Raw genomic sequence first — 13,826 nt, 5'->3', positions numbered from 1 at the left:
TTTGGATCCTCCCTCTTTATTCCTTCCTAAGATGTTTCCATTTCATTTTAACGTTTTTTCATGACCTATTTCCATTTATCTGAAAACACATTGCTTTTCATTTGACCTTGCATTGCCGGAAACGTTCGTTGCATTAACACAATCAGTGCTATTTATAGTCAGAGAGAGATAGAGATAGATAGATAGATAGATAGATAGAGAGATAGAGAGAGAGAGATAGAGAGAGAGAGAGAGAGAGAGAGAGAGAGAGAGAGAGAGAGAGAGAGAGAGAGAGAGAGAGAGAGAGAGAGAGGAGAGAGAGAGAGAGAGAGAGAGAGAGAGAGAGAGAGAGAGAGAGAGGAGATAGAGGAAGGGAGATGGAAAGAAAGAGGAAGGGAGAGGGAAAGAAAGAGGAAGGGAGAGGGAAAGAATGAGGAAGAGAGAGGGAAAAAAGAGGAAGGGAGAGGTATGTCAAAACGATCTGAATTTGTTTTTCAATATAAAATTTTGTATGCATATTAATATCCTATCTTTTAAATTCAACGCTTTCACATTTTCATCGGTAAAATAACTCCAATATAGCTATTAAAAATACAAGACCAAGAGAAATAGAATGGTCTAACTGTAGTTCATCGTGAAGACTCGCGGTGAAGACTAGTAACTCACCCCTAGGCTATCTGATACATGAAACAGGTATAAGACACGACAGTCCTGGACGACTTAAAAAAGATTAATTTGCGTTTCCACGATGATGTTACACGGATAGTGATTCTAAATAGATTAAATTGGGTCAAACATTGTTTTTTTATCGAAATTGATGTGGCCCTTGGAAAAAATACATTTTATGGAAAACTAGACTAAAAAAGAGACAAAATACATAAAATAGACAATTAAGACCAAAATTGGAAGAACCAAAATAAAATTTGGTGTTGGGACTAAAGCTTAATAGACTTTAACAAAAAAAAGAAGAAGAAAAAAAAAGAAAACTGTTTGCAGTCGGCTTAATGCTCGGATGAATGAAAGAAAAACAATTAAAGCAAGATGAGTATGGTATCTTGAAACTAAAGTCCCTCGTACTCGTGATGCCAAAATAAGAGAACGTGTTTCTGAAGCCTCTCAAATGCTAGATAACTGATTACGATCTTTTAAAGTACAACGAAAAAAAAAACATTGCTTAAGGATTATCTTTTTCGGAAAATCTTAGAGTAGTATCAGCTAACAAGATTATTATCATGTTAGGATGCACTATGTATTACGAAAAATAATAAAGAATTCCATATTTTTGTTAGTAAAATTAAATCTTTTATAAAAGAGTTCGCCCCCCCCCCCCCCCCCAAAAAAAAAAAACGATACATAACAAGTCTTGACTGTGACTTCCCTGTAAAAACAGGTGAATCTTAGCGTAGCTCGAAGACGGCCTTCAAATGATTATTCCTGCTGGGCGACAGTTTCCATGACAACTAATATCTATTAGAAGTTCTTTTTTTACATACCCCTACATAAAAGTTTCTCGCTGAAGGTAATCAGCAGGAGCAAATTTATGAAGAATTACTCTCACAACCCCAACCCTATTAATGATCCTTAAAGTGCTCTTAGAAAGATCAGAGTGCTAAGATTCTCCTCACACCCTGTTTTTATGTACAGAAATTTTCCGGTAGGAGTAAATCGAGTCTTGAGGGGGGAAGGGGTTAAGACGTAGGAATTTCAGTCGGGTAACGTAAAGAATTACAGTAGCAATTTTGAGATTTAATTTTGTTATGTTATATCGAATAATTCTCCCTATACCTCCGTGTTAAAAAGTGTTCCCTATTTCCATTGGTTTTAAAACCCTATTAAGCTCAGAATTTGCATCAAATGATAGGGCTGTGCTTCATGAGTATATATGAATAAAAACCCTTATTTGTTTCTTTTGTATGAAATATTAAGCCAGTAAAAAGAACAGAAAGTTTAGAGCTAAGTAGCCCTTCTGTTTCCCTCTAGTTAACTGTCAGTCGTTAATTATAGTTTTTATTCCCGTTGTGCATGTGATAAAACAGAAAAAAAAAAATCCTCTATGGTCTATTTTTCATACTCAATCGACTCAATATTCTAGGCGTTTGAAACACTAGTTCTAAAAAATGTACTCTTTCACAAAAAAAAAAAAAAAAAATTGAACACAGTCAACAATGGGCGCCGACAGGGAGCAAGTTCTGGCGCCCTTTTTAAGATTCCGAGTCATTGGAGCGCAGCTGCCCCCCACACACGTCGTAATGTCCCGAAATACATCAAATTGAAATTTTAATATAGCAATTATATTCAAGATAGTCCAAAGATCATATAACAAGACTTTTAGGGTTGAAACAAAGCCCCAGAGCCTGGGGGCAAAGGGTTTAAGGCCCCGGGGCATTTAAGGTTTTTATGGAAGGGATGCTTGTATAAACTTTAGAGGAGTCTCATTTGTTTTAAAATTGGAAGTTATAGTTCCCTTTTAAGAGTCAAGAGTGATGGAGGACAACTAGCCCCCCTTCGACTACCGTTCTTTTCACCAAACGCATCTGATTGAAATTGTGAAATAGCCATTTTGTTCAAAATAGTCCAAAGAACATAACAATGCCTCTAGGGTTAACACAGCCCCAGAGACCTGGGACAAGAGATGTATGTTATCCCTGGGGGTATATAAGGTTATCATAGAATGGCTGATTGTATAAACTTCAGCTGCATTTGATTTGAAATCGGAAATCGTAGTGCCCTTTTTAAGAGTCAAAAGGGATTTGAGAGCAACAAGCCTTAGAAAGATCAGAGTGCTAAGATTCTCCTCACACCCTGTTTTTATGTACAGAAATTTTCCCCATGTCCATCATTTTCCCCAACACATCCAAACAAAATTTGGATATAGCAATTTTGTTTGGCATATTTGAAGGGTCTGTGCATTATATCCAATACAACCATGACGACCACCCCACAGCCTTCAGGGCAGGGGTTCAAATTATGACCTGGGGAAACAAAGTTTTTATAGAATTGGTGGTCACATATACCTCATAGGGGTCTCATTGGAAAGGTATTCAGAAGTTCTAATGCTCTTTTTCAGAGTCAAAGCGATCAAAGGGCAGCTACCCCCTCCCCACAGGTCGTCTTTCCCTGAAATTCAGACAAGAGAAATTTTGAGGTAGACATTTTGTTGAAATAGTCCAAAGATCATACAACAAGGCTTTTGGGGTTGTTAAAAACCCCCGAAACATGGGAACAACAGTTGTAAGCTATACCGCAGGGGGATTTAAGATTTTTACGGAAGGGATGGTTGTATAGATTTTAGAGGTGGCTCGTTTGTTTGAAGATTGGAAGTTCTAGTTCCCCTTTAAGAGTCAAGTGATGGAGGTCCACCAGCTCCCCCCCCTACCTACCCTCTTTCATTAAACATATCGGATTGAATTTTTAAGATATCTATTCTAACAAAAAATAGTCCGAAGAACACATATCAGTATCATAAGCACATCATCATCACTCCAATCATCACCACATATATAGGTCTCACAACCCCTATATCTTTTCAAGCCCAAAACATATTTTACGCTTTTACTGAAAGAAATTTCGATGTTTTCACTTTTATAACTTTAAAAAATTAAATTTATTAAGATTTAAAGAATAAATATGAGCATATGCATATTAAACTGACAATGTACATTCATTTGTATTTTTTTTTTCAGTAAAGTGAAAATTATATTCCGGTCCGAAGAGGCATAGGGGTTGTGAGTCATTTTCATGTTGATTTCTGCTCGTTTTGAATTTCCCTCGGTTGTTTATTGTAATTTTTGTTCGTTTTGGGTTTCATTTATTTATTGATGCTGATTTGTGGTAGTTGTATGCTTGGTAGATTAGTTGATTCTATTTTTGCTTATTTTGGGTTTAATGGAGTTCTTTACTTTTCCTTGAAAAACTTATTTTTTGGAGAGTTTTTTTTTTATTGATTTTAGGAAAACCCCAGTCAAACCACTGTATAAGAAAGATGATAAAAGTGTGGGTGGTAATTATAGAAGTATCGCTGTAGATAAGAAAGAGAAGAACAGTGCGGTTTTGGGGAAGGTAGAGGATGTGTCCTCTAAGTTATCATTATCAGATATCTTAAGTCCTCAGTTATATAGTTTACGAGCAAGCGTTCGATTATGTTGATAGAAGAGTTTTAGCGAAGGTCTTATCCTTGTATGGTATACTGGACAAATACAGTAAAGTGATTAATGATATGTACGAGAACAACATTGCTGCGGTTCAGGTAGGAAATGAAGTTAGCGTCTGGTTTCGTATTACATCAGGAATCAAGTAAGGTTAAGTTCTACCCCCATATATATGGATCATTTTGATAAACTTTGTCTTCAAAAGCGCAGGATAGGCAATGGGAGAACACGGAATCTAATTGGGAAGGGAAACTTTCCTGGACTTTGATTATGCAGATAATTAAAAAATTCTAGATGAAAGTATGAGCAAAATGAACGAACTTTACAGGTTTTGTGAGTTCAGGGTGCAAGAATAGGTTTGAAAACTAATGTTCATAAGACTAAGTTGCTAAGGCTAGGAATAAGTGAAAATGAAATGGTGACGATGGGTACCAAAAAGATTGATCAAGTGGACGGCTTCACTTACCATGGTAGTATCATTAGTAAAGACGGTGGGAGCAGTGAAGATATTAAAAGTAGAATAGCCGAGGCTCAGGGTGTTTTTTTCACAATTGAAAAGAGTTTGGAAGAATAGGAAGATAAGCCTGAGAGCCAAGATTAGAATAATGGAGGCTGCAGGGATGGGAGTTGTCAAATATGGTTCTGAAGCATGGGCGCTCCGATAAACGGACGAAGATTTGCTAGATGTTTTCCAGAGAAATTGCCTACGGATTGTTTTGGATATCCAACTGACTGACTATATTTCATAAAACAGGTTTAAGAAAGATTTAAGGGCAATAGGAGCTTCCTGGGAGTGTGTAAAGGGAGAGGCTTTAAATAGATTGGGATGAAGAAGGAGCGTGCATAGCTGTGTTGGCCTCAAACGGATTGGTGCCGCGGCGAGTTGTTAGTAGTAGTAGCTATGTCTGTCGAATAGAAAATTTTACTTTAAAGAAAGACAAGCTCAATTGCTTTACAGGTATTTAATACTATATTTCTCAAAAGAAAGTCTGAAAGGAGAAGAGACAGAAAATATACTGCAAAAACTGGCGAATATATAGGTCAGAAAGAGCCACGGAAACAGATCATGAACAGTTTCAAATAGCAAGATAAAATTTAGAATGTTTGGCTCTATTGTGTTCAATCTTTTTTCTTACTGATAACTTAAGTATGTGATGAAATACGCTTCGCCAGATAATCCATAGACATATGAAAAAATAGGTAGCTTCCTACTCTCTTTGAATTCTTTCTCTTATTTAGTTCTTGGATAAATCACCCAGACAACAAGCTATGGAAACATTGCTTAAAGTCTAATCAAAGGTTGTAGGCGCGACTTCTAATAGGAAAGAAGGTTTAGAAATACTAATAGACAAAGAAACAGAAAAGTTCTAATTTGACAGTACCAAGAAGTTAATTAAACTGAAATAACAGAAACTGATATTAGACTGAAAATTACGATGAATTTTATGTTGTTAGCCTCGAACATTTTAATATGTGCTCACTAGCAATATTCATTAGAAATAACTGTTATCCTTCTGTTCCAAAAGAAAATCCGCTTTAGAAGAAAATAAAATCTTGAGGTAGCTTCCAACATGAGATTAGCACGGGAATATTAGCAAGCGGGGCAAATAGAACTTGTTTGCAGTACCTTCTCTCTAGCCATAAGTCATTTCAAACAATTCAAATTTTGAATCACTGCATAGTTGCAAGTAACTCCGCTATTTTTCAATTTAACTGAAATCGAACCGTAATTCTTTATTTCATGCAGCTTATAAGAGTGGGAACTGGTGCTAGAGTCAACAAAAAAAAAATGAACGCAATCTAACATCTGGTAATCCTTGGCATTTTTCAGTGTAATGATAAGAATAATGAAGTTAATTAGTGTAGTTGGTAAAATTAGGGTATTAATAAGTGTCTGATCTCAGTTCCTGACAGAAAAAGGACTACAGAGCTTGAAAAAATACCAAGTGTCACCAAACACTAGATGGCGCAGATATTTTGTTGTTGTTGAAATTAGCACCAGTTTCCACACTTATAAGTTACCCCTACTCTTGGCTCAAAATACTGTTTTGTATCAAGGTCAGACATCGAAACTGTGTTCCACTGATCTCTGGTTTGACATTTAATGTTGAAATATTTGGCTATTCCAGAAAATATCCTTCAGCAATCAAAAAGATGCAACTTGACAGTCAGTTGTACCCTAAGCCTACATAGTCAGTGCTTCCCGGTTGTATGTACTCTGAGTTTACTAAATCTTCAAAAGGCAAGTGAATTACGGCCTTTTATCATATGAAATAGATAAAAAAATTAAAATTTTTGACGAAATAATGAGCATAAATTAGAGATACTAACTCTACAAAACGAGCATAAATTACCCTTAAATACAGTGCCAGGAGTTGACACCCACTACAAACCAGCCCTCTTCTAGCTTAAGTTATCTTTCAATGTATTTATATTTTTATGTACAAGATTATTTTCAAATTAATGACCTGACAAGTATAAGTTTTAGACTATATATGCTAGGGAACACAATGAGAAAGGCAGATATATGATAACATTTTCTGTGGTATATTTTGCCATTGTAACATGTCCATCCTCAAACATCAATAGGCAAGGTAAAAAGCGCTTTGAACACAATTATTTAGAAAGATTTAGTAAGATAGAAACGAATTGCTCTCAAGCAAAATTTGGATCGTAAGTTCTAAATTTTATAGGACCAGTGCGTCCGAACGTGAACATCAGAAATACGTTTATATGGTGCTAATTGAACTAATGAGCATACAATTATACACTTTTGACTGCATATTATGAAAAGAGGGGAAAAGTTGCTTTTATTGTATTATTTAGTTTTTAGACTTTTTCTGTGTAAATGTGACACCTGAATTCACAACAATAACAACAAAAAAAAAAAAAAAAAACATATACACACAAGGTACATATCATTTCCTACTATATAACCAATATATATCAAAGACAAAATACGAATCTATAAAGTTTTGAATTGATCAACTAGCAAACTGAAAAATATTAGAATTAACTTGATTTTCTCATACACAGTATTGATAGCTTTATGGCATCTTTAAGAAAAAAGCACTTAACCATCCCTTGTCGGCTACCACTGAGAGTACCTTCAGTGTTACAGAGAAGAAAAATCTTCCCTATCCAACATCAAACAAGATCAACCCCAACTGACTTCTAGAATCTTGTACTTTGCAACTACAATTTTTGATATCATGGCCATATTTTTTTTATGTGATTTTACTGCTTTTAATCGAAACATATCTGTAATTGGATTAGGAATCGTTACAGTCAAGTTGTAATTGCCGGACAAAAATTACGGTAATCAATAATTAAATTGTATGTATTTGAAAATGGCAAGTTTAATGGCCGATTAGACCAAAGTACACATTCAATTGCACATCTGTTTCAGACCCTGTCATCCAAGTGACAAACTGTTTCCACAGCCCAGATTGTATTAAGAAAAACATTGAGGAAGGTTCACATCCAACAACCATCACCTTTCCGAACTTCATCCAAATCGCAGTCACAAACAAAGAGTGATTAGCATAAGCATGGTTGACTAATATTGTGGAAAAACTGCAAATAACATATCCTTATGTGTGTTTTTTTTTACAATAGTCACTTTGCAATAATCTAGTTTGAGCCAGGACTGAAGCAAATTAATTTGATACTAGACATGATTGATCTATTTCTATTCAACGTATTAGCAAAACTAAAAAAAAAAAAAAAAAAAAAAAAAAAAGAAAGAAAGAAAAACATGGGCTAGCACCTGTCCACATTACACAGCAATGATAAAACTTTAAACAAGTAACAATAAAATCAGGCTACTCAGAGACTGAGTGACCATTAAAAACAACACCCCTATCCACCCAAAAACAGAAACAGAACAAAAAAATGATACACAAAAAAAAATTATCTATCAGAGAAAGCCACCTAATTTGCTGATAAATCATTGATGCGGTAACTAATGATGGGACTGTCAATCAACACCAGAATCACAAATGAGGAAATTTTTCTTATTCACACAAAATTCCCCCTCAAGCTGTACTTTTAAAACAAGAGCTAAGAGCTCATATAACACTTCTGACGAGGTCGGAAGAGCCATGAGCCAAGAGCTCATGTGGTATGAGCTCTAGCAAAATTCTAAGAATCAATAGAATGCTTTAAAAGGAAAATCAGAGGGTTAATGCCAGTCGGGATTTAAAGTAAGAGCTCTGAGTCACGAGGTCCTTCTAAATATCAAAATTCATTAAGATCCGATCACCCACTCGTAAGTTAAAAATACCTCAATTTTTCTAATTTTTCCTCTCACTTCAGCCCCCCCCCCCCCCCCAGATGGTCGAATTGGGAAAGACGACTTCATCAAGTCAATTTATGCAGCTCCCTGACACGCCTACCAATTTTCATCGTCCTAGCACATCCAGAAGCACCAAACTCGCCAAAGCACTGAACCCCACCACCTAACTCCATCAAAGAGAGCGGATCTAGTCCGGTTACGTCAATCACGTACAACATTTATAAGCGTTTTCCAAGATTTCCGGTTTCCCCCTCCAACTCCCCTCCCCTCCCCCCAATGTCAAAAGATCTGGTCGGAATTTGAAATAAGAGCTCTGAGACATGAGTTCCTTCTAAACTGGCACGTACGTAGGGAGGGGGGCTTCGGGCCCAGCCCCCCCCCTGAAATTTTGTGAAATGTTTAATTTCCCCATGGTTTCTTCGGATGTCTGGCAAAAGTAGAACATTTATTAAGAATCTAGATACATGTGTGAAGCCTTTTTTTGGATTTTACAGCATGCAATTACCTGGTCAAGTCACTGCCCAATTATTAACCCATTTTCTGTCTAACTTTTTACCCTCTTTGAAGTAATTAGCGATTATACTGTTATTTTTTTGTAAAGAGAGTCTGCATTTTTCATTAAAATCGACGTTTTCGCAATAGAAGAACTACCCCCCACAGCACCCATAATGCACTATTAGCCCTAAAATTTCCCTTTCAGTGGGATATAATAGATTAATCACTGGTCCTATATCGCTATGAACATAACCTGAGCCTAAAACGTACTTTTGAGGCTTCAGTCTCCTTCCCCCCATCCGCTACAATACAACAGATTAAAGTTAATCTATATTTTCCGATATAGGTGCTTTTTGCATTTATTTAGTTACTAAACAAAAAAAAAAGTGCTACTTTATATCTGCTGTTTCGAAGGTTTTGCCCCCCCCCCGAAAAAATTCCTGCGTACCTGCCTGCTTCGAAATATCAAATTTCATTAAGATCCGGTAACCCGTTCTTAAGTTAAAAGTACCTCAATTTTTCTGATTTTTCCAAATTAACAACCCCCAGCTCCCTCAAAGAGAACGGATCCGTACCAATTATGTCAATCTCGTATCTATAACTTGAGCTTATTCTTCCCATCAAGTTTCATCCTGATCTCTTCACTCTAAGGGTTTCCAAGACTTCCAGTTTCCAAGATTTCTGTTTCCCCCCCCTAACCCTCTATGTCCCTGGATCCGATTTGAATTGAAAATGGAGCATCTGACACATAAGATTCTTCTATATATCAAGTTTCATTAAGATATGATTACCCATTCATAAAATACCTCGATTTTCACGTTTTCCAAGAATTCCGGGTTCCCCCTCCAACCCCCTGTAATGTCACCGGATCTGGTTGAGATTTAAAATGAGAGTTCTAAAGCACAAGATCCTTCTAGATATTAAATTTAATTAAGATCTGATCACCTGTTCGTAAGTTACAAATACCTCATTTTTTCTAATTTTGCCGAATTATCCCCCCCCCACCCAACTCCATCAAAGAGAGTGGATCCGGTCCGGTTACGTCAGTCACCTATCTTGGACTTGTGCTTATTTTTTCCACCAAGTTTCATCCTGATCTCTCTGCTTTGAGCGTTTTCCAGTCCTCCCCCCTAATGACACTGGATCCGGTCAGGATTTAGAATAAGAGATCTGAGCTTCGAGGTCCTTCTAAATATGAAATTTCATTAAGATACGATCACTCTTTCGTAAGTCAAAAATACCTCATTTTTTTGATTTTTTAGAATCAACCCTCCCCCCAACTCCCCCAAAGAGAGCAGATCCGTTCCGGTTATGTCAATCCCGTATCTAGGACTTGTGCTTATTTTTCCCACCAAGTTTCATCCCAATCCCCCCCCTCCCTCTAAGCGTTTTCCAAGATTTTACGTTCCCCCCAATTTCCCCTTCACCGGATCCGGTCGGGATTTAAAATAAGAGCTCTGAGACACGATATCCTTCTAAAAATCAAATTTCATCAAGATCTGATCACTCCTTCGTAAGTTAAAATTACCTCATTTTTTTAATTTTTCAGAATTACCCCCCCCCCCCTCAACTCTCCCAAACAGAGCAGATCCGTTCCGGTTATGTCAATCACGTATCTAGGACTTCTGCTTATTTTTCCCACCAAGTTTCATCCTGATCCCTCCATTCTAAGCCTTTTCCAAGATTTTAGGTTCCCCCAACTCCCCCCAATGTTACCAGATCTGGTCAGGATTTAAAATAAGAGCTCTCAGACACGATATCCTTCCAAACATCAAATTTCATTAAGATCCCATCACCCGTTCGTAAGTTAAAAATACTTCGTTTTTTCTATTTTTTCTGAATTAACTGACCCCCACTCCCCCCAGATGGTCAAATCGCGAAAACGACTATTTCTAATTTAATACGGTCCGGTCCCTGATACGCCTGCCAAATTTCATCATCCTAGCTTACCTCGAAGTGCCCAAAGTAGCAAAACTAGGACAGACAGACAGACAGATAGACAAACAGAATTTGCAATTGCTATATGTCACTTGGTTAATACCAAGTGCCATAACAAAAAGGATTGATATTTTCTAAGCCTATTTGTTATACAAATATGCTCTTTACTTGGAATCCTCGTAAGTTTAAAAATATGACAATTTTATTTCAACACCTTTATTTAGTTGCTTCTTCTTTATGAAAAAGGTCAGCCATAAGGAGATTGCCATTATGCTAATACCAACTTACATTAAACAAATAGAAAATAATTAGGATTGTCTAATTTTTTTTAATATAACGAACTGATTATTTATGCTTGGATTAAACACTAATTTATTATCAGAACTGAAGATTCTTTTTATCTGTTAAAACTTATTAAATTGTTGGAAAAATTCTAATTTTTGGACTCCTGGTAAAAGTGGAACTAGGCTTGACTTTATTTACATAAGTTGTTTCTCTTCTACTCATTTAAAACAGGCACTGAAGTTAATTTTCACAGAAGCATGCATGTAAATCAGGCATATCCATCTTTTAATCCTAGAAAATAAGTGAAATAAATCGAAGATAGGGTGGAACTTGGAGGAGTCTGAACATTGTGTCAGGACCAAAGCTTCGGCAAGCCCTGTGCAATGTCTCCTGGTATTAATGCCACTGTGTTGAAAAACTTAAATCCACACTTATCACTCATATGTTAACACTTCTTTCTGCTAGTCAATTATGTAGCCTATGTTACATCTCAAACTTGTTTTACTCAGCTCTTTAGAGTTCATATAAAGACAAATTGTGTTTCTCTGCAATAAAGCTTCAAGCTGGAAATATAAGCCTATCTCTCCCTTTATCAAGAAAATTTTGGGAAAAAAGGACATATGTTGAAAATTTTCAAGCATTCCTGCAAATAGACACATTACATTCTCTTTTCCACACATCTCCCTGGTAAAATACTTGGATTTTCCTTTGACTTGAAATGGACACAACAGAATATCCCTAAACAAAAAGAGACTTTTAGGTTATTCAAGAAAAACAATTTGAGAAAGCTACTAAAACATAACAGTCAGCCAAATGTTCAGAAACAAAACAGGGTAAAAAGAAAATTAGACTTACTCTATCCTCAGTCAATGCTGGTGAGCTCATGTTTATGTGAAAGGCAATACAAAGACTTTATTCAATTTCAAGAAAATCTATCATCCGAATGCCGCCATAATCACAATTTAAACCATTAAATCAGATCTGAAAATTAATAGAAATCATTAAGATCATACACCAAAATGACTTGCAAAGTGGATGTTACTCATATGAATAGAAAATAAGACAAGTATTTTGGCTGGGGTCTTATAACACTCAATTTTGTTTTTTCTGATACCAAAAGAGTTCAGGTAATTAAGGCTACCCTACTCAGTGTTTAGGGCCAAAAGCCAGATACCCAAAGGACTTTCAATATACTTATCTTCTATTGTGATGGCATACCATAAGTGGCATATTTAGAAGATTGCAACCAGAACTGGAGAAAGGAGGACAGTAGAGACCCGCAAAATACAAGACCAGCAGTACCTTGAGCTTATCCACGTGCTTCAACCATGAAATATCAAAACAAACAGACAAGAGGAATGAACATAGAGTAAGTGATTTTCCCAGATTATGACGTGAAATACCAAAAGAAAATGCAAAACCTAACATTCAGACTATGAAAAATTGCCCTGCAAGCCCCTTCAAAGCAAAACTAACTAGATTGCTAGTTTTGCTTCTTTTTTGCAACAATTTAGTTTTTATTTATTTCTTTGTGAGAGAAGTCAAAACAATTTTTCAAATTATTAAGGCTATTTGTCGATTTGAAGCAAACAGAACTCTGTGAAACAGTATGGTAGGGGAAGCTTAACCCAACAAACACAAAAAAAGCATTGGCTGGTACTGCTCAATTTAATTGTGTGTTAATGTTGATGAATACTACTCAGTGTTTGATACCCTAGGGTCACAGAACTAGTAAAAACTAACAATTATTTCACTTAAATTCCAACCCATTCTAAATCCAGCCAAGCTCTGTATCTGAGAGAAAGTCTACAGGGGTAACTCACCCCCCTGCTTTTTGCAAAGTTCTATAAGTAGTTTATTTTGACCTCATTGAGTCCCCAGGTCTCCAGTGCTCAGATCTGAGACAGTCTAAGTTGTGTTTCCTTTTCCTGAAAGGAGTTTTGCATTTTCAAATTTCTTGGTAAAGAAATGGCTGATTTTGACAAAACTCAGCTTCCATTGTAAAAATCAAATACTAAATTTGCTTGTAAATAGAAAAGTCATTTTACATTTCATCATTTAATTTTCTGATGTCATTTTTCAATAGAGTGGTTTAAATTAAACCAGGTTTAAAGGGACTGGACTAGTAGCAACTCATGCCTTAAAAACTGGCTTATGTTTACATGTAATTTGTTTTTGTCTGATCATTCAGATCTAGCCTGTACTTTTTATGAAGTCATCTAAGTCACCTATTTTAGCCTTATCTAATTCCTAGGTGCTCAACTCAGTCAGAGAAAGCCTACTTTGTATTTTCCTTCTTCTGAAAAGACTTTGGAATTTTCAGACTTCTCAGTAGAGAAATGGTTGATTTTAGCCTTGCTTAGCTTTAGTTGTAGATACCAAAAACTTAATTGGCATATAAACAGAATAGTTATTTTATTTTATTGTTAAATTCTTCTTTCAAATAAACTTGGCTTTAAGCAGTCATTTAAATTAAACCAAGCTTAAAGTGACAGGTAGCTTAACAACAATCTTAAAAATCCGTTTATGCTTACATATTGTCAGATCGCCAGTCAAACTTTCATTGTAAGTGGAAAAAAAGGCAAGACATTTCTAGACAATGGAAAAGTAATTAGAATTCAAAGAAAATAAGCCAAAGAAGACTCTTTCAAAGCTAGTGTATACAAGATAGTGAAAGAAAAATC

The 13,826-nt window shown here is 36.0% G+C and overlaps 1 protein-coding gene across 2 annotated transcripts in view; it reads right to left on the bottom strand.

The window, feature by feature from the left end:
- Positions 1-13,826, bottom strand: part of LOC136024942 (ubiquitin-like protein 3) — a 38,617-nt gene that overhangs the window by 18,888 nt on the left and 5,903 nt on the right. For both annotated transcript variants that reach the window (XM_065700535.1, XM_065700536.1), the window contains exon 2: positions 11,998-12,123. In XM_065700535.1, the coding sequence (XP_065556607.1) occupies positions 11,998-12,027 (30 nt within the window). In that variant the 5' untranslated portion in view covers positions 12,028-12,123. The remainder of the gene's footprint in view (positions 1-11,997; positions 12,124-13,826) is intronic.

This window comes from Artemia franciscana, chromosome 3 (genome assembly GCF_032884065.1).
Source record: "Artemia franciscana chromosome 3, ASM3288406v1, whole genome shotgun sequence".
Taxonomy (NCBI): Eukaryota; Metazoa; Arthropoda; class Branchiopoda; order Anostraca; family Artemiidae; genus Artemia; species Artemia franciscana.
The sequence above is the reverse complement of the archived record's forward strand: the minus strand, read 5'-3'. Positions and strand labels throughout refer to the sequence as shown.